Below are 21,763 nucleotides of genomic sequence, written 5' to 3'. Positions count from 1 at the left end.
TGATCCAAGTCAGAGCAATATAAGTTGTCAGATAAAATTCAGATTTTAATTTCATGGTGGAATCTCTATTTAAGAGCATAATGATGCCTCAGTGTTTAATTACCACTTTTGCCGTACTTATTTTCTATCTATGAAATTACTTTAAATTGATTTAAACAGAGGGGCCTTTCAGTCCGTTTCTACAAATCATTGAACCTTCTGCTTCCTCAAGTCTAAATAAAGTCATGTTTTTGTGTTCAGAAAAGATAACCAGTTAACCTTCAGGCAAAATGCGCAAGCGTCTCTTTAGGTGTTTTACATCAGTTACACAAAGGTAAGGCTTAAGGGTAGATTATAATCAGAAAAATATAATTATAATATATTTATTGTGTACTGATACTGATGTACTGGTTCTGTTTTATGAAATGTACATCATTTCATAAAATGAAGCTAATGACAAGAAGTCACATTACTTGATTAATCATGTCTTCCAAAAAAAAGACTTGCAACTGAAAGTTACATTTAAGGACTTATGACCTTACTCAACCCTTTTGACTTGTGGTGACTTCATATCCTCCCCAAGCAATACGCTTTTAGTACTGCTGTAGTAAAAAAAAATATGGACAAACAGCTAGAAGGTCTGTGGATTTTGTCCAACATCACTCAGACCGGAGTCGTTTAATAGGTAGTGAGTGCAGGAGGAGTGAACACAGCAACAAAAGAGCTTTTTTTAAAAATGTTTACATTGCTGCCTGACTCTATCGAGACTCCTTGCAAAGCTGTTACCGTCGTAGTAATACAAAATATATTTTGGTCGTGGAGACAGAAATGTTCGGTCGCATATTGTAAGTGAAGACGCCGCTGCTCTGCTCTTCACCACCTGAGTCTCGGTCTGTGAATTTGGCAGCTAGTTTGTTTCCTCGTCTTCGTCGTCACGTGTCGCCCTGTTTCCTTGACCTTCGAGACTGATGGCCCAATCCCTCCAACCTCTTCTCATGCTCCACGGACCGCTGTACAAATGGAGTCATAGCTCACATCTTATGAGCTCTGACAAGTGAGCCGCTCGGTCTCTCTCTCTCTCTCTCCGACACGCGCATCCATCTGCCGGCTGCAGATTGTCCTGTGATTGAATTGCAAATCAAAGCCTTTTATTTCGGTTTTTGAACACAGTACTGCACATCACGAGGCCTCACTCTGTTGCAAACACACTGCTTCACTGTGTTTCCTGTGACACAGAGAAACAGAGCCTAACATTTCCCCAAAGTAAAGGATTACCTTGAGAAAAAAAAACTACGCACTTGAATGCTTTGACTGAGTGTGATGTCGCCTCTGAACGTGCCCTCTCACTTCTCACAGCCAGGCTCATAAATTGGGCAGCAAAATACACTGGACCCCTGTCTCATCTCTATACAGAAGTCAGGAGAAAAAGCTGCTCACAGTTGCCAAAAAACATCCCACACAAACCCCACAGGGAGTGGACTTAACGTGGGCACAAAGGGCCTGGTTATATTTCACCGTAGGATGGCCTTTGTGCCTCTGAATCCGCCAACACTGAGGCTGTGTCTGCTCCTCGCTCCGACCCGGCTGTCTCCTAAGCTGACAAGCAGGTCTTATTTAGGGGAGAAGAGAAGCACTGAGAAAGTCCACTGAGGGTTTGGATGGACCTTGTGCGCCTTGCACATACAGGCACACACACACACACACACACACACACACACACACACACACACACACACACACACACACACACACACACACACACACACACACACACACACACACACACACACACACACACACACACACACACAGGTTTACACATGGCCACTTTGTCCAAATGAGAGCTCAGTCACAACACATTTCTCACACTGGAGTTGTATGGGGGCAGGATTTGCTGAGGAAAAAGAAAGAGAGAGAGAGAGAGAGAGAGAAAGGGAGGGGGGTGTGGTGGCGGTGGTTGGAGGGATCTTTTCAGTTCCTTTTTGGAGGCAACAATAGTCTTTGTCCGAAATCTTCCACCATTCTTATTAGGGTTACCAAAAGGAGGAGGAGGAGGAGGAGGAAGAGGAGGAGGGAGGTGGGCATGCAGGCATGCAGGCAGAGGGTATTTCTCCATAGTAACAATGACAAAACAAGCCAGTTGAACACCAGGCAGGCAAAGTGGTGATTGCAGTTGCTGAGGAAAGGCACACAAACCTGCAGCGGGAGCCCCAGTTCACATTAGGGGAAAGGACCAGTTCGGAGAGGATCTGTTACCGGGGCAGCGAATCAGCGAATCTAGTGGAGTGAAAAGAAGAGAAGAAAAAGGAAACTCTGAGGATTCCCAAAAGTTTTGTGAGAAAGTGTAAACCAGGCTGCCAAAGGAAGTGCTGGGAGGTACACACTCGCACCTGCCGGCACACTCATACCCTCCCAGCATGGACCGGGACAGTCACAGTGAGGATACTTTGTCCACGATGGTCCTGGAGAACATAAAGAACAAACTGATTCATGCCTTCAGAGTGACAGGAGAGTCCAGGGACAATCCTCAGGACTCCGACTCCTGCATCGGAAGAAGTTACCAAGCAAACGAGGAGCTGCGGAGGGCGCAGATAGACGGAGCAATAACCTGGCTCAGGTCTGAACTGGTAAGAGAATCACCTTACAGATTTGACATATTGTGCTTTCTATCTGTAGTCTGCAACATTTGTTACGAGCTGTTGTGACGAGAAGATCTAAAGGAAAAGGACTAGTACTTGTGCATCTCTCCATCCAAGTGTGTACACATAGCTTGGCTTGATCGTGCTAATTCTGTCCTTTCATTGTTGTCATGCAGCTGGAAATGCGCTCACAGGACCTCCAGCTGGCTCAGACCCTGCTGGGGCTCAACAGTGAGATCCAAAGACTGAGGAGGGAGAGTTTTGGAGGTGTGGACGTAGAGGGGGGGGGTCAGCAGTAAGCGACCCCAGCGGACTGCCTCTTCTCTGGGGAGGACTTAAGAGTGACTGGAGGAAGAAAACGTGGAAGTACGCTCCGATGACTGATGCAACTGAAGAAAATCAGTGCATTTGCTTTTCATGACGGCTCACTCAAAAAAAAAAAATTAGGCACCAGTTGCATGTATAGTAACTTGGGTAGAGGGAAAATTAAGAACACAATGAGTTGGTTGGTTGTGTGATGCTGGCTTTTTTTTTTTTTTTTTTTAAGACATTTTGCACTTATTAGAGTTGTGCTAAAGAAAGCTGTTTTTGTTTCTTTCACAGAGGAAACGAGACGTCATGAATGTAAAGATGAAATGGAAAGACACAAAATAAAATGAGCAACTTTACTGTATTTGTATCTTTATTGAGCTGTCATACTGTACTCACTGCAGTACAGCACCTGTTTAAAAGGCTGCTAGAAGTTCAAGGACGGTTAATAAATACATCCACATTGCACGTATTCTTTCTATACGGTATATGACCACAGTCACAGTTCATCTGAATTTACATAGGTCCACTAAACTAACTCAGATTAATTACTCTGATTATCCTTTGTCAGAGATATATTTAAGACTACAACATCTCACTAAAAGTAAGATCAGCAACGTGTCACACTGTCCCGTGCACATAAAGATGCCTTAAACTCCATCCTGTATGAGTTGTAAGTCAACCAGGTTTCGGTGCATAAAAACAAGTACTAGTACTTAACTGACAGTTGTAGTGAGATGGTTAAACGTTTGGGTAATATTTGTACAGTACACATTGATATTTGTTTGCACAGACAAGACTCGGGCTTTCTGAACAATACAAACACAACAGTGACATTAAGTCAATATTTCAGACGGGACTTAAACAATCCTCTGTCACACAATTTATTTAGTAAGTTAAAGGAGTAGTTTGACATTTCTGGAAATCCTTGTTCACTGTTACCAAGATAAGAAGGTCTACGCCGTGTTTATACTGTATTTTTTAAATATAAAGCTACAGCCAGCAGCGGGTTAGCTTAGTTTAGCATAAAATACAAATTAATAAAAAAATTAAAAAACAAGGGAAAGAGCTTTACGCAGAGGAACCAAAATACCAATTAATACGGTTTATCCTGTTTGTTTAATCTGTATAAAAGTTAGCTGATGGCTCGCTTTAACTGACTCGCAATCAAGCAAGCAATAATTCTGCCTTCGAACGGGGTCGTATTTACAGTGTTAATGTAAAGAGTACTTATAAACGCCTCCCTTTTACAGTATTCACGACCTCAGACCTCGCAAATTTGTGTTTGCTGATGTTTACGGATGGAGGTTTATTTTATTTTTTTTTTGATGCGAAGCTAATGTATCGATGATTTAGTCTTATAAAGTTGACGTCTGAAGAAAATGTTGAAATCCCAACAGGAATTTGAATTTGTTAAAATTTCATGGCAATTTGTCTAAAATGTCTGTATTTTAATTTACGATATCAGATTTTTGTTGTGAAAAGAGATATAACAAGGGATAACATGACAAAGCCACCAGAGTGAGATTGTATTTTTCTGTAAGAATGTAAATGTGTTAATTACGGTGGAACATTTATTTCACTTGCTCCAACTTGACCACGTTGACTCCTTATGAGGAATTTGTGGAGAAAGTGGTTTCAATTTTCAAGGCACGGAGCTTCTCCTGCAGAACGGCCTCTTCTGTAAACCCCGCGTGTGAAGGGGCCGAGGCGTCTTTCGGCAGGAAGTGGAAAAGCCCACTTCCCCTGAGCTGGAGTAGACGCTGCCGCTTCCTCGTTCGCTCTCGGAGTCCCAGTAGCTGCCCTCCTCTTCCTCCTCGTCTGTTTCCTCCTCCTGCTCCTCTTCAGACAGCTCCTGCTTGAGCTCCTGGATGCCGGAGTGAAGCTCCATCAGCTGTCGGATCAGGGCTTGGTCCTGGGAACGCATCTCCATCTGTACACAGAGGACACATCTGTTGGTTTAGATTCAGGGACTAATAGATGGGGAGGAGCAGGACTGAAACTCATACAATGGAGGAAAGAATTTCTTCCCTTTTTTTCCTTTTTCCCCTCAAGAAAAGGCTCCATGCTGATCAAGCTGAGCAGGTTTCTCTCACTGTGAAAGCGCACCCATTTCGTTTGAGCTTTGCCTTCTTTCAAATGCAAATGCGCCTCTCCGCCCGTTCTCTTTCTTCGCTCTCTTTTTTTCCATATGAGCGGCTGTCTAATTGCTGGCATTGTAAAATGCGATATTCAGAATTCCACCAACTTCAGAGTCCAACTTTGTCCAAAGGACTGAGGAATGTCCACAGACAAAAAAAAACCTTCTCCATTTGCCAATGCCAATCTGCATTTCTTTTCTCTGTTAATTGCAGCACCGGGCTGAGACCGGGCTCTGAGTCAGAGATGCTGGTCTTATTGCCTTTGTCCAACACTTGGAGGGATTGAGAGAAGAAACAAGAACTTTTGCTTTGGAGATGGCGGCATGCTGAGCTCCACCTCATCATGCCAAACACCGGTCCTCCTCTAATAATGTGCTGGACACTTTGTGTGTGTGTGTGTGTGTGTGTGTGTGTGTGTGTGTGTGTGTGTGTGTGTGTGTGTGTGTGTGTGTGTGTGTGTGTGTGTGTGTGTGTGTGAGAGTGTAGGTTTATGAATATCTGCTTCTGTCTGCACCATTCTGCACCACTAAATCTAAATCAAGAGGATTTCGGCTTCTTTGTGCCGATAGATCTCCAGCAGTCTTTCTTTGTAAGAATACATGAACAGAGCACCTCGGGACTTTTTTTTTTATTGGGGGTGATGTTGGCAGTTCCCTTTTTATTTGTGAGATTTATACAAGTCACACAAACCTCAACTACGAGTGTGAAGTTGAAATAACTGGTGTTTTGTGTCTTTTTGGTGTGCATCTTTTATCTTACGTTCTCATTTGCATCTTGATTCATCCTGTTTTTTTTTTTTAAGACCGTTCAGATTTCTTCATTTAACTGTGGTGGGGAAAGAATCTCTATCATTCAATTTCACAATAGACTTCATCATTTGACAAGTAAAGAAACTAGAAAAACGTCTGTTTTGTAAAAAGTTATTGCACAGGTAATTCAAAAGTGTCCTAAAATATTAACCTGGAAGTTGTTACAGAACTTTTTCCTAAATCAGGTTTTACTTTAAGTTATTTTTTTTCCAGAATGATATAATAGAAATTGTTAATAAAACAAATTAAATAAATTGGTAGGACAGATAGACTTGACTGATTTCTTTAATAATTAGTTTGTTAAGAATAAATATTAGATTTTTAAAATCTACATTCCTATGACGACTGGGCAAACTCCATCTGCTGATGAAGATCATTTGACATGATCAAAAGCTCCAGAACAGCCACACAATTGAACTTAACATGAGTTTGTTTTGTTTCCAAGGTCCAGGATGAACTTTTAGGATCAGAATATAAACCACATAACCACAACATCCACAGAGCAACTTCCGGCCAGACATACTTTAGTAATAGTAGTCATACCCTCTCTCTCTCTCTCTCTCTGTCCGGTCTGTCTAAATGATATGCTATCAAATGAAGACATGCATGCCAAATTAATCATGGTAATAAAAAAGAATGGACTCTTTAAACCTGAGCTTTAAGACATTGTGGATGAGGAGGTACAAATGGTCAGAAAACATGACAATTTGAACATTTGAGAACGTACCTCAACCTTTACCCCAGATGTTAAACGTCTAAAATGATTAGGCTTGGGCCTCTGCTGATAGAAAACAAATATTTCCAAAAGGTCCGAGTTGAAATACAGTGACTTCTAGTCGTCCTTTAGGTATTGAGGTGTCATCATTCCCTGCTGCTCCTCCGAGGCTTTTTACAGGTCTCTGTTTTTACTGGCTGCTCCGGCTCAGACACGTGCTTTCTTCTTCTCTACGTGCTCGGGACACACGGTTACCATGACGAGCTGTCTGGGTGAACGCACTAAATGTCAAGTGATATATTAGGCCTTGACAATGAGCCCTTGCACAGTTACTCAGAGATGTGCAAATAGACACACACATACACGCTCGGACACAAAAACACACAGGCACACACGCACACACACACACGCACACACACACACACACACACACACACACACACACACACACACACACACACACACACACACACACACACAGCCTCTTTGGCTGGAGACGATGGTTTTGAAGGGGGTGACATTGTAACATGACTTAGATGCAGCTTGGGAACAAAAAGGCGATGACTTGGGCCTCCCACACAAAAGCATTCAAAGTGACCCAGGAGGTCATTCTGCTGGTGCGGCAAAGGACTCGCCCTTTAGCATAACAGACAATAAACTCACTGAACAGTTGTAGGAGAAGAATTTACAGATCAAGTATATTGTTATTCTTAATTTATGGAGCTGTGCTATTATTTTAAGGTCATCCCACCTTACAATGACACTTCTGTTAAAGCTAGCAGTGATATTTCAAATGTATTAAATCATTGTGGCCTTGTTTATCATGTTTTATTCAACATTAATTTACTTTGGCTGAAAGAGAAACACTAAAACTTTAAAGTCTACTCTTAAGTAAGAGGTCACAAAATGTCAGACAAAGCAGTGGTGCAAAACAAATAATTTGTTTTTACATTTTTCTTTAAAAATGACAGTCTGACTTTAAAGTGTCAAAAGTACTCATTGTGTAAAATGACACCTTCCACAGTGTTAAATTCAGGAGCACCTGATGTACCGGAAGTTTTATTTATTTATTTTTTTAATCTTACATGTAAAGGATGATAATTTGCAAACACTAGTATCTTACAACAAGATTACAATAATAAGGACTTCACTGTCACAACTTTATCATACTTATTAGTGAAATCCCAAAGATGCAAGCATGCATAGTTTTGCACAACTCTAACATGAGTGGGTTTAATCAGCACGACCTTTAATCTTTAAATATTTCATCATTGCCTCGTGTTTTGTTTGTAAAATCAAAGTAAATAGTTTATACAGATGATACATTAAATGCTGTTAAGTAAGTTGTGTGAAATAGAAAGATAACGCAGTGTAAGTATAGTAGTATAAAAAAATGTCCCAGTCGTACCAGTTCCCTTCTCAGCCAGGCCAGTGCGCTCTCTATGTCCAGTTTGCTGCCGTCTCCTCCAGCTGTGCGTCCTCCTCCTCCTCCTCCTCCTCCTCGGAGGTGGTCGGTCCTGCTCTGAGGCTCCCTGCACGCGCTCTCTTCTGCTTGTTCACGGTCATCAAAGGTGGAGGTCTTGCAGGAGAAGTCCCGCAGTCTGGTCAGAACCACTTCCATCGTATTAGGTCGGTGATATCCTCCGTTACTCTAACCGGGTCTCCCTCAGATGTGTCTCGTGTGCTCTCGGCTGTGGTGCAGCTGCATACAGCCTCGTCTGATCTCTTCTGTTATGAGATCCCTGGCTGTTTTGGGGACTTATGAGCAACTCACTCTCTCTTTTCTCTTCTTTCATACACAAGCTGCCCCCCCCCCATCCACTCTCCCCCACTCCCCTCCTCTGCTCTCTCCCTTTTCTTGCTGTCTGTCTCTCAAACATTACTCCTTCCCCCCCCCCCCCAACTCTTTGACACTACAGCGTGAATGTGGCGGCGCAGGTATGACGTCAGTGCATTGTGCAGATGCCTGACCTGGAGTTGTTTACCACTTTTGAGGCCTTTTTATTAGACACGCACACACACGCACACACACACACACACACACACACACACACACACACACACACACACACACACACACACACACACACACACACACACACACACACACACACACACACACACACACACACACACAGTGATCATTAGGATGGAGAGGAGGGGAGGAGGATGGTATGTTGCCATGACGACAGCACTTGTGCATCATTGAAAACACTTGGGCTTCATGGGAGTCCCGTGCTGTTGTTTTGGCTGTTAAAAGATGATGCCAGGAGGACAGAACATAATGCGTGCGTTCACACTCACAGACGCACGAGCACACAGCCCCATGGTGTGAGTGGAGCTCTCATGGACCCGGTGAAGTGGCCCGTTACAGGGTCAGGATCTACAGAACAGTGGGAACAGCCATGTGTAACTAACCCCTTCTCGTGCCACGTTCCCCTCACTCTGCAGCCCCTGGCAACCCACCGCTCATCTATTCACAAACACTTTGGCAAACCAAACACAGACTCAGCCCACAGACGGCATCGACCAAAATAGCCTCAGCACGCTATTTTTAGAGTCAAACCCGCTCTACTTTTAGACCTTTTCAAGACGACAAACGCCACTATTCTCAAAAGGAATAAAAAAAAAAAAAAAAAAAAAAAGAAAAGCTGCCTTCAAGTCTCATTGTGCGATTGCGTCCTGTTTTCAAATCTGCTTTCAAAAAGACTGAAGGGCGCTGATGTAAGTGGTACGAGCTCTAACGTCACACATTGCATTCTCGGTAGCTGTCAACTATATCCTACCTTCTATCACTACTGTCGGAAGTGGAGAGTAACATTTACTCCGGTCTTAAATAAATTTGAGAAGCTTGGACTTGACTTCCAGTTTGTCCTACTTTATAATTCTGCTATCCAAAATTTTGGGGGAAGAAATATTGGGACTTTTTACACCGCTATGTAAAGTTCATAACAAACTTGTTACTTTGCAGATTCAGATTGATAATATACAAAATATCAACAAATAAATTATGATATGTTAATGTAGGGTTGAGATGAAGTAAAATGTCGTTAATCCCTCTTGTTTCCCCACCAACTACTATATTCTGAAAATGGGTCATTCTGCAAAATGAGCATATTTCCTTTTGAAAATCTCCAGCTCCTCCCAGGCCTCTGGTAGACAAACCCGAGTTTGAAGGAAGACACGCCCCACTACCCCACGTGGAGGTCAGAGGAAGATTCGTGGCCATATAATCTAATCATATGACTGTAAAGTGGGACTGGACCCACTCATCGTAGATGGTTCATTGTTGCCACCTTGTGGTACATTTTTGGAAAAGACTGTACAACAACAATCGTACAACTTGTACAGCACAGAGTATCCTGTATAAGTAATATTCATTTATTTATTCTGAGTCACTTGGAAATGACACAGTTGCTCACCATCTACTCTACCGGCATGTTTCTTAATGTGGGACACTTTTCACTTTTTTTAGACAGAAAGAAAGAGGATTTTTTTTTTTTTCAGCGTTCCAGAGGCAAAACCTCTATAAAGTGTTATAAAACGATGTCACGGAGGATTAAAAAAAAAAAAAAAAAACGACTACGAGATGGTAAATTTGATTAATAGACCTGATATATTCAGAAATAAACGACCATGTGATAATACACGAGGAAGAAGCGCACGGCACTTCTACTTTGATTGCGTAATCAGCCGAGTGCCGGCTGGTCAAAAGAGGTGGGCGGGACCCCAAGAAGTAATGAAGTAGTTTGGGCTGTTAAACAGTAAAAAAAAATGCCCCACAGTGAAGGCACAAAATCAGCGTATGACTCAAAGAGGAATTTTAGTCCTCCTGAACTAATAGAGTCCTCTTCTCTATGAACCTGCTCTCTGCTCCCCACCACCCTCCGACATCGTTTTATTGGCGTTAAACTTCGATTTTGATGTCTATCCCGCAGCTGTCAGCTCCTCTGCCTTCCACCGGCTCCTAGGCTCTCAGGGCGGCTTTGCATTTGCACACGGTGCCAAAAGTTTAAGTCACAAGGCTGCATCCAATATTTAGCTGTTTGCACCCTGGTTTGTTCGAGAAGATGTTCGGCAGCTTTCCAAGAGGAGACAACACAAAGAAGAGCACGACAGGAAGTTTAAACTTTTGAAGAAACGAACTTTTTCTTAATGTAGGGAATTTTATATTGTATTGTTTTAGACTTTTTTTTTTTTTTGGACGCGTTTTATTTGTAGTTTTCAATTTATTCCGACTTTTAGACATTTCTGCGTATCTCGTATTGTTCACGGCATCAGCCATGTTCAAAAACAAGGATCCAGAGAAATTTCCCCTGCTGACTGACCCAAAGAGGACATACACCGCAGGGAGGTAAGCCTTTCTTTCTTTCTTTCTTTCTTTCTTTCTTTTTTCAAAGAAATCAAATTTGTACTAAAAATCTAATTGGAATAGAAGAACAGAAAAAAAAAACCCTCCCCGTAGCTCCATCATAAATTATCTAGTGACTCATATTGTCACAAATGAGATAAAATCATTTAAAAAAAAGTTTGTCAAACTTTCCATTGTGAAAAATAATATATATATATTTTTTGCCCTGTCATGGTGCTTGTGCTGTGGCAGTGTCTGCTCACGTTCCTCTGCGACCTAATGGTTTTCCACACGGACCACTCTGGGGTCTCATGAGATGAGCTGTGCGCAAACGTGCATTGCATTCAGCGCATTGGCCAGTGGTGGAGGAAGTACTCAGATCCTCATCCTACTTTAGTAAAAGTATTAGCACCAAAATGAAGTTAAAGTATTAAAGTGAAAGTACTGGTTTGGTCTCTCGTTTATTAATACATATGACAATATTAGATTATTTATACTGAAGCATTTGAAGGTGTGTTACCTGCTGTAGGTGGAATTGGATACTTTATACAGTTTTACAGGGACAGCAGATAAAGCTGACGAGTTGTCAGATTATTACTGGAAGAGGAAACGAGAAAAAAAAAAAACAATATTTGGTGAAATATTTAATCCTTTGAACATTTACAAAAATAAAAACTGAGAAGTTTAGAGGGAAAAATCAGAGACATCTAAAACGTGATCTTGACAACACTGCTTTTTTTTTGTAAGGGGGGCAGGGCTGGAGCCTATGTTATTCAGTCAACATGGAAAAAGAAAACACAGTGGAGAGGTGTGCACTGCCTCTGACAAAGTCACCCACTGATTAACTTGTTAATCAGTGTCATTGTATTTGGTTATCTTCCTTCCACTCTTCTTCATCCTGTTCTATGGTTGTGCTAATAGTTGTACTGGCTTACCATAAGAAACATGGCTCTAGTGCTAAAATTAGCTTATAATAGCTTGAATTCAGCATGTTTGTATGTGTGATTGATATAGATAGATAGATTGATAATCATGACATCTAAAAAGCTAAATAAAAGCAATTATCTAATAAGCATGGCTCTGGCTATCTTTAAGATATATCTATATTTCCACTGTTAAAATGCAAAAAAAAAAGACAAATCATGACATTTTCATGACTTTTTAAAACTGTGTTTTATTTTGTAAATAATATGCTGAATAGTGAAGTTTGAGAAGTCTCATGGCATTAATAACACCCTGGATAGTGGGATCATCCCAAAGATTGAACAAAACAAGGAGGAGTCTCACATTCTTATTGTGGAGTGCTTCCTCTTTTACACCTGCAGACCTTTGATCAACGCACTGAACCAACATTACTTTATTTCCATCCCATGTGAAGGACGCAAAAAGAGGAGGTGCTCTGGGAACCACGTCCTGTCCGATGGCCACGTCTGGTCCATGTATTTCAAATTCAAGAACATCATAGCATCATCTAATTTCTGCATCGTGTTTGTGAAGTTTTACAGCCAGTCATGCATGTTAGGAGTGCTTATTCTTTTGCCGACCGTCATATTTTGACAATAAACTTTTATTTGTGTTGGTGGATTTGGGATTTTTCCAGCATGGATATTTTCAACTTGCAGATGCATTGTTTTGCAGTCTTTATGAATGTGAGGCACAAATCCCTACATGGAAAATTCAGAAACGCACAATGCACATGTATATATTTATGTAATTGTCAGTCTCTGGCTGATAAAGTGCATCTGCCAGAGTTCCCGCCTCCATCTCTGTTTGAGAGGTCCCGAATGCTTACAGGCGGAAACATGAAATACGAGCAGCAGCTTGCGGTATTCACACTGTATTTTCTTAAAGAAATGCACAATCTAATTTGTCATTTTCCTAATATGACCCTGAAAACTGTGACGTACTCATGCTGGTTTTAATCTACCAAACAAGATATTTAGGCAAATATTTGTCTCTCGCTCGGGGGAAGAAAACACTGTTGGTGTTCTGTTGGGTAATCTGTTGAGTGGGCTGATTATCATACAGTTGCCTGCAGCGTTCAACTGATCATGAAACTGGCTTGAGTGGCTCATGTGCATGAGTATTATTCTGATCACACAGCCAACCATTTCATTTCTACTGACTACATTACTTTGGCTAGAAAGTCCCTCCTCAAATTTCTTTTAGTCTTTTAATTTATCATCGATTAAACAACCAAACTTACTACATTGTAGTTTATTTTTGTCGCAAAATAAAACAAACCCATCATACAATCACATTTTAAAATTGTACTTAAAAATGTACTCTTAATGTTTTGTTTTTTAAGGCAATTTTCTGTACACTATAAAAAAAAATATACTCGTGTAATTTTCCTTTTAACCTCCATCTCTCCATCTATACATGACGCTAAACACAACAGAAAGAGATGTAGCTGCTACAGACTGCTTGGATGAACATAACTTTACCTGGACAAATATGAAGAAGAATTTTTACCTCCAATAACTTTCACAATGAAACCAGCTCCTTGTAGTTTTAGGGTTTTCTTTTCTCTCTTAATGGATAATGAAAATTAATTGTTGTGTCTGAAACTTGCTAAAGAGTCAGCTGCAACAGATAATCACAACAATGTTATATATTCTGATTTGATTTGTTCCAGCGTGCCAAACCAGGAGGCATTAAAGAACGACGGCATGGGTGGCATCAGGCATTGCCATGACAACAGCCAGGCACAGGAGGATCGCGAGACAGAGAAGAAAACTGCCAGGAAGAGGTTGTACGTGGTTTCTGTCATCTGCCTGGTTTTCATGGTCGGTGAGCTCCTCGGTGAGTCACGCTGTTTTTATGGCTTTCTTTCATCTTTGTCATCTTTGCCATTTTTGTCTCTGGCAACCTTATTTTCTTTTTAATATTGTCACTCTTTGATATTTGCTTATCCTGGTCATAGGTTATCCACTCCACTCCACTAATTTCTTTACTTTGTTAACTTTTTTCTCTTCTGACCTTTGTCCTCTCTTCACCAAAAACTACCTGGTTAGGTTTAAGAAAAAAGTAGAAGTTGGGAATACATCATTGTTTTGGGTTAAAATACGTTTTTTTTTTTTTTTTACATTGGTAACATGGGTATAGTGCTGCCGAAGATCAATAGTTCTCTTTCTGAGATGAAACTGATTAAAATTTTTAGGTGCTTTATGAGCCAATAGTCTCCAAAGCATAAATGTCTTACAAAAGAGCAAATAAAAACAAATGGAATATTGACATTTAAGGTTTATCGATTGAGTCCTGATGGCAACTCGATCACCCTGTTAAACTTATTGCATCCCGTGGTAATGCACACTCAACTCTTCCTGTATCTGTTTCAAATTAAAAACCCTCTAGCTATTCAGGAAAAAAAAGAAAGAAATTAATTTCTTAATAAGGCTTTTATTGGGAAATATTTGCAGGAACCTGTTGTAACGGAAATTGAACACTTTGGATGAGTAATCCAGAACAACAGTTGAAATATGATGATATTTTTTACTTTATCACATTAAAGCAAAGCAAATGTACATAACGGCATGTAAACTTAAAGTAACAGTGGTTACACAAACTCAGAAACAGTGCACTATGTCTCCGATACTTCAACATGCTCAGGTTTTTTCAACAAATATCACTACATCCTGGTCACATAAGTCACTTAACATAAATTACATGAGTTAAATATTGTACATTTATGTGAGTAATTCACTTATGTTACTTAAAAGCTTTCTCTCAAATTACTTGGCTTCTGGGTGAAAGTCCTGTAAATCAACATACCCTCCCGAACTTCTCCCTGCGAGGGCTCTATCTCTCTTTGTACTTTGTAACATGACCTCCGTACATGACCTCCTTCTATGAAGCCGCTCATACATACGTGTACTTTCCCCGTCTAAGCGAGGAGATACCTGACACTGATATGGTATCCCCTAGTGGACTGACAGGTGTATTCCAAGGTCTGCCTCCTCTCATTTGTTTCTGCTCAATCGCCAGCTCTCTCAAACCTTGTGGCTCATTCACTTTTTTTTTTTTTTTTTTTTAAATTCTCCACGAGTGTAAATTCGGCATTTCTGCAATGAAACGATAATCGTCTGTCCTGACTCTCTCTTTCTGCAGGTGGGTATTTTGCGGGCAGCCTTGCGGTGATGACCGACGCTGCCCACTTGCTGGTGGACTTAATCAGCTTCATCATCAGTCTGTTCTCCCTTTGGCTGTCCTCCAGACCGGCAACGTACAGGCTCAGCTATGGCTGGCATCGTGCAGGTACTGTATGGTCGCATGTATTTACTGTCAGTGTCCAGGTGCATTATGTTTTATCAGCTGTCTGTTTGTCCATCCCATTCACAGAATATGTCAGGAACACCTGGAAAGAATTTTTCAAATTTGGCACAAATTATTATTATTATTTTTTTTATTTTTTAGGGGCACTATGACAAATCATGTCTGTGGGCACAACTCAAGAGTTTATACGCTAAGTTTCACCCAAATGTCTTAAAGATTAAAAAGATGACCTGATGACATTTTATATACAAAAGGTCAATCTCAGTGCGGCATGTAAATATCTTGCCAAAACCCTTTTCTGGTCATTGTTCAAGGCCATAAGTCAGGAACAGAAGGGGAGATTGTGATCATATTTTGTATTTGGTCAACTATCTGTCTTCAGCAAGTTGCAGAGCTTCCTGCTTAACTCTGATACTTAATCAGCAATTTAAAGCAGTGAAACTGAAATAACTGACTTCTGACTTTGTCCACGCTTCACTGATTGCTAGTTCCTTCCAATATTCAGCACGTAAATAATATTTAGTCGAAATGTACTTAGTTTCTGTATCTTTCTTAATTCATGTCGCACGCAACATATAACTGCATATTAAAGTTCAAACCGTTTGGAGTTGCTGTTTCTGTTATCTAGAGCAACTTCCAGTCAGTGTTTGACCACCGTTTTGTATTTTGCCCTGATTTATTTCTCCCCGTGTCTCTTGTCTCCTGCAGAGATCCTGGGCGCGCTGCTGTCAGTGTTTACCATCTGGCTGGTGACGGGAGTGTTGGTTTACCTGGCTGTGGAACGCATCATCAATAACAACTACACTATCGAAGGCGATATTATGCTCATTACCTCCAGTTGTGCTGTGGTGGCCAATATTGTGTGAGTAAAATACACATTAGTCTCTCATTTATAAAGCTTTTAACAACATTTTTTGAATATTTATGATCTAATTATAGCGATTATAACAAGGACAGTACTTTTCATGGACTCCAAAAGCAATTTTTGTTGTGTCAAAATGTGTCTCAGGGCCGATTTGTGTACTGCTTCAAAAATGTTCCTTCTCTCCACAGCATGGCGGTCACCCTCCACCAGTCCGGCCACGGCCACAGTCACGGCGGGCTCAGCTCACACGGACACGGTCACAGTCACGGTAAAGCAAAGGAAAAGACTCCGATCTCGAACGGCACCCACCCGAATGAGGACCGTATAAACATGGAGCAAAATGAGGCTGATCACGGTATGTTCCAAATACACAAATCATTATTTTGTCAGTTTTTTCTCAGATGTAATCACAGATGGCTGTGAAACAATTTCAATATAATGTCATGGTATCATAGTCCATTGGACTTTAAAATTAACTTTATTGTTCTGTTATTATATAATTATGTTCTATTATTTTTTTTTTCCGTGTCAGGACGGAGGGCTCAGCAGGCCAATGCTAGTGTGCGAGCAGCTTTTGTACACGTGCTGGGAGATCTTCTGCAGAGCATCAGCGTGCTCGTCAGCGCCCTCATTATCTTCTTCAAGGTGACATGTCTGTTTGTGTTTGAACACGGGATGAGAGGTCTAAGAGTGAGACTAAACCCCTTGATGGGAGATGAGGTGGAGAAAGAAGGCGTGAAATGCAATAAGAGCATTTTGATAACGGATTAGGAAATGAAAGGACAGGTTTATCTCGTCACTATTCTGTTGAAAATCATTTAAAATGCAGATTTAAATGCTAAATCCTGAAAAGTCCCACTGAGGTTTGAGTGTGTATGTCTCCTGCACTCTCATGTGGAGCAGAATATATTGGAAGGTGTAATTATGAGATCTGTTTATTAAATCAGATTTGATTGGTAAGTGGGAATGACATAATGAATGCTGCGGGGGCCTCCATTTGTCTGTCGTGGCTCCAGGCCTCTCTATATTCTACAGAATGGGAGTGATAGAAACAACACACATGGCAAGTTAAAATGTTTATTACTGAAAGAACAGAGCAGATGTGAAGGACCATTAAAAACAGCAAGAAATACTCTAAATAAAATCCGTAGCCTCAATAATTTGTAAAAAATTCACACAGTATATCTGACATACTTTTGGGGTCAGTAGGATACAGGAATAATGACAAACATTTTCTTGATTTTAAATGTAAAATGTAAAAAGAGGAAAATAATTAATAGATTTTTAATGATTCAGTCACAATTGTCTCCACACATGTCATATTTTCTAATAATGATTGCTCTATATAGATGTTGTTTTCATGTCATATATTATTTATATATTTTTTACAAAGAGGTCCTCTAATGGAAGAATTAATACAGTGACACAGGATTGGAATTTGGAAAAATATTCTTTATAACAAATAGACACAAACATGTTTGACTAAGAAAAGCAGAGAAAAAAAACAGCTCAGAGAAAGCAATCAAACCTTTGTTTTTAAAACAGAAAATGACAAAATATTGTGTCAGTAAGTAGCTGGTCGAGAAATTTAATTAGCTGATTTTCACGTTTGTATTCCAAAATAAACAATGACACGGGATTAAAAATGTCTTTTCATTAGCTCATGTGTGATTTATGTCATAATGACCTTATTGACTTATTCCAAAAGTAATATTTTAATATATAGTGTTAAATTCTTATCAGACTGCAGATCAAATTTACCAACAATACAAAACCCTTCAAAGATTATTTTGCTATTAGTCAATGTTATTTTTTATTCAATGAAATATTTACTGTTGTTGTGTGAGGCTAGTTTTAGCATACAGTGCATCATTCAATAATTCCTGAATTATTTTTAGCCTCCCACGCTCTGTATTTTCAGTGCTAAAAACACTCTCCCCCTTGAGGAATATCGAGCGACACAAAGATGTGGCTGTCTTCAGCAGGAAAGATGCTGCCACATTCGCTCTTTACATGCTGCTCTGTTGCTCAGTGATTTTCAGTGTGCTGCAGATTTCTTTTCCCTGGCAGTCATTACTGCCAAATAATGAGCTTCCTTATATAAGACATAATTAATTGTTACTGTCCTGTGTTCCTTAATGAGGTGCAGTTTGGCCCTTTCTTCTCAGTAACCAGCACAGATTTTTTTTTAAAGATATTGAGCAGCAAAACTTTTCTTTATAGATGCATGACAGAAAGGGTTTTACTGAAATGATGCATTTTTCAGCTCGAAAAATAAGTCTCCATTTGACAGAAGCCAAAATCGATAAAATTATTTAATTACACGCGAGATAGGCATGTCTGACAATGCTCATTTTCTGCATTGTTTTTTTCTTTCAGCCGGAATATAAGATAGCTGACCCCATCTGCACCTTCCTGTTCTCCATATTTGTCTTATTTACCACTGTCACCATCCTGAGAGACATCTGTATCGTCCTGATGGAAGGTGAGGTTATTATTACCGATCCAAAAACTCCAATACAGTGTCAACATCACTTTACTGATAGGAGGAGGTTGGTTTTTTTCCACAGTCTTATACTTATTCTTTGTCTCCTCTCTTCCCTGTATGTCTTAGGTATTCCGAATGGGGTGAAGTACAGTGAGGTGCGAGATGGTTTGTTGGCGGTGAAGGGCGTCACAGCAGTACATAACCTTCACATCTGGGCCCTCACCATGAACCAGGCTGTGTTGACTGCACATGTAGCCATAGGTGAGAGGAAATCGCCGGTCTGTCTTGAAACATCATTTTGAACTGTCTGCACATGATTTAATCCAGATATTACCTTTTGAATTGTTGATATTTGTTAACTTGCTTCATGAATCTGTCAGAACTCGCTCAGTGGCCATATCAAATCTGGTAGGCTATTACTAAAATATACAAGTTTCTTTTTTTTCAGCTAACATTCATGTTTTTGTCTAAAAGATAATGCAAACATGCACAGCAAATGAGTGAAAGCTAACTAAAGTTAATCTTTACTTTAATAAGATTAAAGTTCCCGCCGTGTAGAAGTGATTTTTTTTTTTTTTTTTTTTAAAGATACAATATGTAATGTAATTAAATATACTTTTATGTATATTTTTTAGGACTTGAAGATTGTGCTCACTCTCTTGGGAGAAAATTGCTCCCCTGTAACAAAAGCAAAAAGTGCTTTCCGCACTGAACTTATCCTTGTGCTAACAGCTCCCTTAGCAGCCCCAAGATAAGAAGGCTTTTACATTGTCAAAATGTTGGCCCATTGCAAAGTGGGCTAACCCTGACTTTTAGCCTTGGGCCTGTTGGACCTGCTACAGAGAAGGGGGAGAACCCAGTTTCAGGGGTTATCTCCTGAAAATGGGTTAAACAGGGTTACAGTGAAGTTTCTGCTTATCGTTAACACCTCCAACAGCTGCAAATAAGGTTGAATTTACACATAGAGGTTTCACATTTGCATTTTCATTCAAGTAAGCGGGCGCCATCATCGGTGCTCCTGTTCTGCTCAAGACATCCATGAAGACAGTAGGACGTTTAGCTGACATTCGCTAAATACACAGATATTTTTCTCAGGAGTTGCTTGGGGCAAAAAAAATGGTAATGTTGAGTGTGTATGTAAAAGTGCAATGATATGCTGCAACATTTGCTAATTTTTTCAGGTCTTAATGCCAGCAAGCCTACATTAGTGAAGTGAAAGTTAGCATTTAGCTCAAAGCATGGCTCTGTCTAAAGGATGAAGCAAGCTGACAAAGTGCAGCTGAAGATGAGGCACAAATTAGATTGATGAAAGTTGTCAAGTTAATGTTATAGAGCTGAGCCGAAAGCCTTAAAATGGTCACTTTACAGATGGTATTTTTGTCAAGGAAACTCTATTATTTAGACCTGACGTACTGAGACTCCTCTGATTCCCTGAATGTGGGGTAAAGGTCCCCTGAAGGACACACCGACCTCAGGAACTAACGGTCCATGATAAGTGTTGACTGCGGTCACACTGGACACAACATGTCTGACTCTCTGTCTGGCAGTATTCAGCCAAGGACATGTTCGTTTCCTTATCGGAACCAATGTGTTCCTTATAGTTGAGCCCTTGTGAGATTACAGACGGAGAGGTTTAGTAACCGGGCACGGTCACGCGCTGTGGCCTCTCTCCTCCATCGAGCTGCTGCCAATAAACATCACTGCGTTGTCACCCAGAACGGCCTCCTCTGCCTTCTTCACCTCATCTCCACGATTTCCATCACAATTTTGACTTTTATTTGAGCAACTTCTCCCTCAATTTAGGCTGCCAGAATGACTAGACTTTGTTGTTTTCAGTGTTGGAACACTTTTTAAAGCTCATAAACACACAAGGTGACTACCGTTTGTTTATCTTCCTCTCTCCCCCACAGATGAGTCAGTGGAAGCTCAGACCGTCCTAAGAAAAATGACACAGGCCTGCTTCTCCTCCTACAACTTCCACTCTGTTACGATTCAGATGGAGAGGCAGGCTGACCTGAAACCTGAATGCAGACTGTGCGAGAACCCCGAGAAGTAGGAACCAGCCTTCGGTCTCTGTCTGATCCCAGCTCTATCTGCTGTGATGTGTTGACACTTGCACGTGTTGTAACATGTGTTGACACTTGCACTGCTCATGGGACCTTAGGGTTTGTTTTTTTTACTGTGACATTATTGACAAACTTCCCAGGACTTTGCCTGAAGTGCCTTTGTGTTAACAGTCCCAAAGAAATATTGATACCTCATTAACAATTGGGATGGCTCTGTATGTAAGGGATTTTTGGGGAGAAGCTCATCACCCCATCCTCCTGTGGGAAGTTATATCTGGTCAAAATCGTATTATTCATGAGTTGATTTTTGCTTCTTGAGTGTGTTCGTTATGAAATTGAAATCACAAAGAGTACTGTAAAAAGTAAATTCCTCTTTTTAGACTATAAATGTGCATTATTGTTGTTTGATTATTATTCAGGCTAGTGCCGAAGTAATTTTTGTTGTTATCTGTATCAACCTCGGATATTGGACAAAGACCACCCTTTGCACAGTTTGATACTTTTAAATATAGACCAATTTATATTTCTAAGCACTGACTGTTTCACCAGAAACCTGAGTAGCCCTGTGTGTGGAAACCTTTGTCTGTAGTTTCATACATGATAATAACACATTTTCTCTGATTTTGCACAGTTGTAAGGTACAAGCTGCAGTAAATCATTCAATAAAACATTCATATTTTGAATACCTTGATTGGTAATGTCACGAAATTGTTTCAGACTCTGTCCGTTTAACCCCTAACTGCCAGCACAGCTCTGTTGCTGGGCAACAAGCACCAAAAATGGATCCATTGTCGAGCAGGGTACGTTGATCTCTGTTAACAATCACCCACCTCCATGAACTTGAGGCAATTTTCAATGTACGTTGGTGGCCTTTTTGGGGTGCGAGGGGCCTCTGACATGTTGCGGACAGCTTGTTTGAGTCTGACCTTCGTCTGCCCTCCTGTATCCTGCAGCGAAAGCTGTAGGTGTTCTGAGCTTCAGTGGTACGGTCAAGGGCGGCATTAATAACAACTGACACATAGAGGCTGGCAGCTGCCAACCAAGTTATTTATTCTGGAAATATCCACATCTAATGGTCATATATTTTATCATACTACATGAAGATATCCACAATTAGAAATACGGT

The 21,763-nt window shown here is 40.5% G+C and overlaps 3 protein-coding genes across 3 annotated transcripts; 2 read left to right on the top strand and 1 right to left on the bottom strand.

Annotated features, from left to right (window-relative positions):
• The first annotated feature begins 2,074 nt into the window (after positions 1 to 2,074).
• Positions 2,075 to 3,286, top strand: aard (alanine and arginine rich domain containing protein). Its single transcript, XM_069692247.1, has 2 exons — positions 2,075 to 2,606; positions 2,795 to 3,286. The coding sequence occupies exons 1-2, from the start codon at positions 2,397 to 2,399 to the stop codon at positions 2,915 to 2,917; spliced, it is 333 nt and encodes a 110-aa protein (XP_069548348.1). The 5' UTR covers positions 2,075 to 2,396; the 3' UTR covers positions 2,918 to 3,286.
• Positions 3,287 to 4,339: 1,053 nt separating this feature from the next.
• LOC138617320 (protein FAM167B) lies at positions 4,340 to 8,377 on the bottom strand. Its single transcript, XM_069692234.1, has 2 exons — positions 8,001 to 8,377; positions 4,340 to 4,860 (listed from the first exon to the last, which is right to left on the bottom strand). Exons 1-2 carry the CDS (start codon positions 8,211 to 8,213, stop codon positions 4,573 to 4,575), a joined length of 501 nt encoding a protein of 166 aa, XP_069548335.1. The 5' UTR covers positions 8,214 to 8,377; the 3' UTR covers positions 4,340 to 4,572.
• A 2,201-nt stretch (positions 8,378 to 10,578) lies between these two features.
• On the top strand, positions 10,579 to 21,758 carry slc30a8 (solute carrier family 30 member 8). The gene is made up of 9 exons (XM_069699889.1): positions 10,579 to 10,946; positions 13,582 to 13,748; positions 15,054 to 15,200; positions 15,927 to 16,080; positions 16,272 to 16,438; positions 16,616 to 16,728; positions 18,463 to 18,568; positions 18,698 to 18,832; positions 20,482 to 21,758. The coding sequence occupies exons 1-9, from the start codon at positions 10,876 to 10,878 to the stop codon at positions 20,625 to 20,627; spliced, it is 1,206 nt and encodes a 401-aa protein (XP_069555990.1). The 5' UTR covers positions 10,579 to 10,875; the 3' UTR covers positions 20,628 to 21,758.
• The last annotated feature ends 5 nt before the right edge of the window (positions 21,759 to 21,763 follow it).

The sequence above is a fragment of the Brachyistius frenatus genome, unplaced genomic scaffold, assembly GCF_029030835.1.
Source record: "Brachyistius frenatus isolate BFR_SWC_R1_liver_20210118 unplaced genomic scaffold, ASM2903083v1 Contig_2, whole genome shotgun sequence".
In the NCBI taxonomy this organism is placed as follows: domain Eukaryota; kingdom Metazoa; phylum Chordata; class Actinopteri; family Embiotocidae; genus Brachyistius; species Brachyistius frenatus.
Note: the sequence above shows the minus strand (reverse complement) of the source record. Positions and strands in the feature narration are given on the sequence as shown.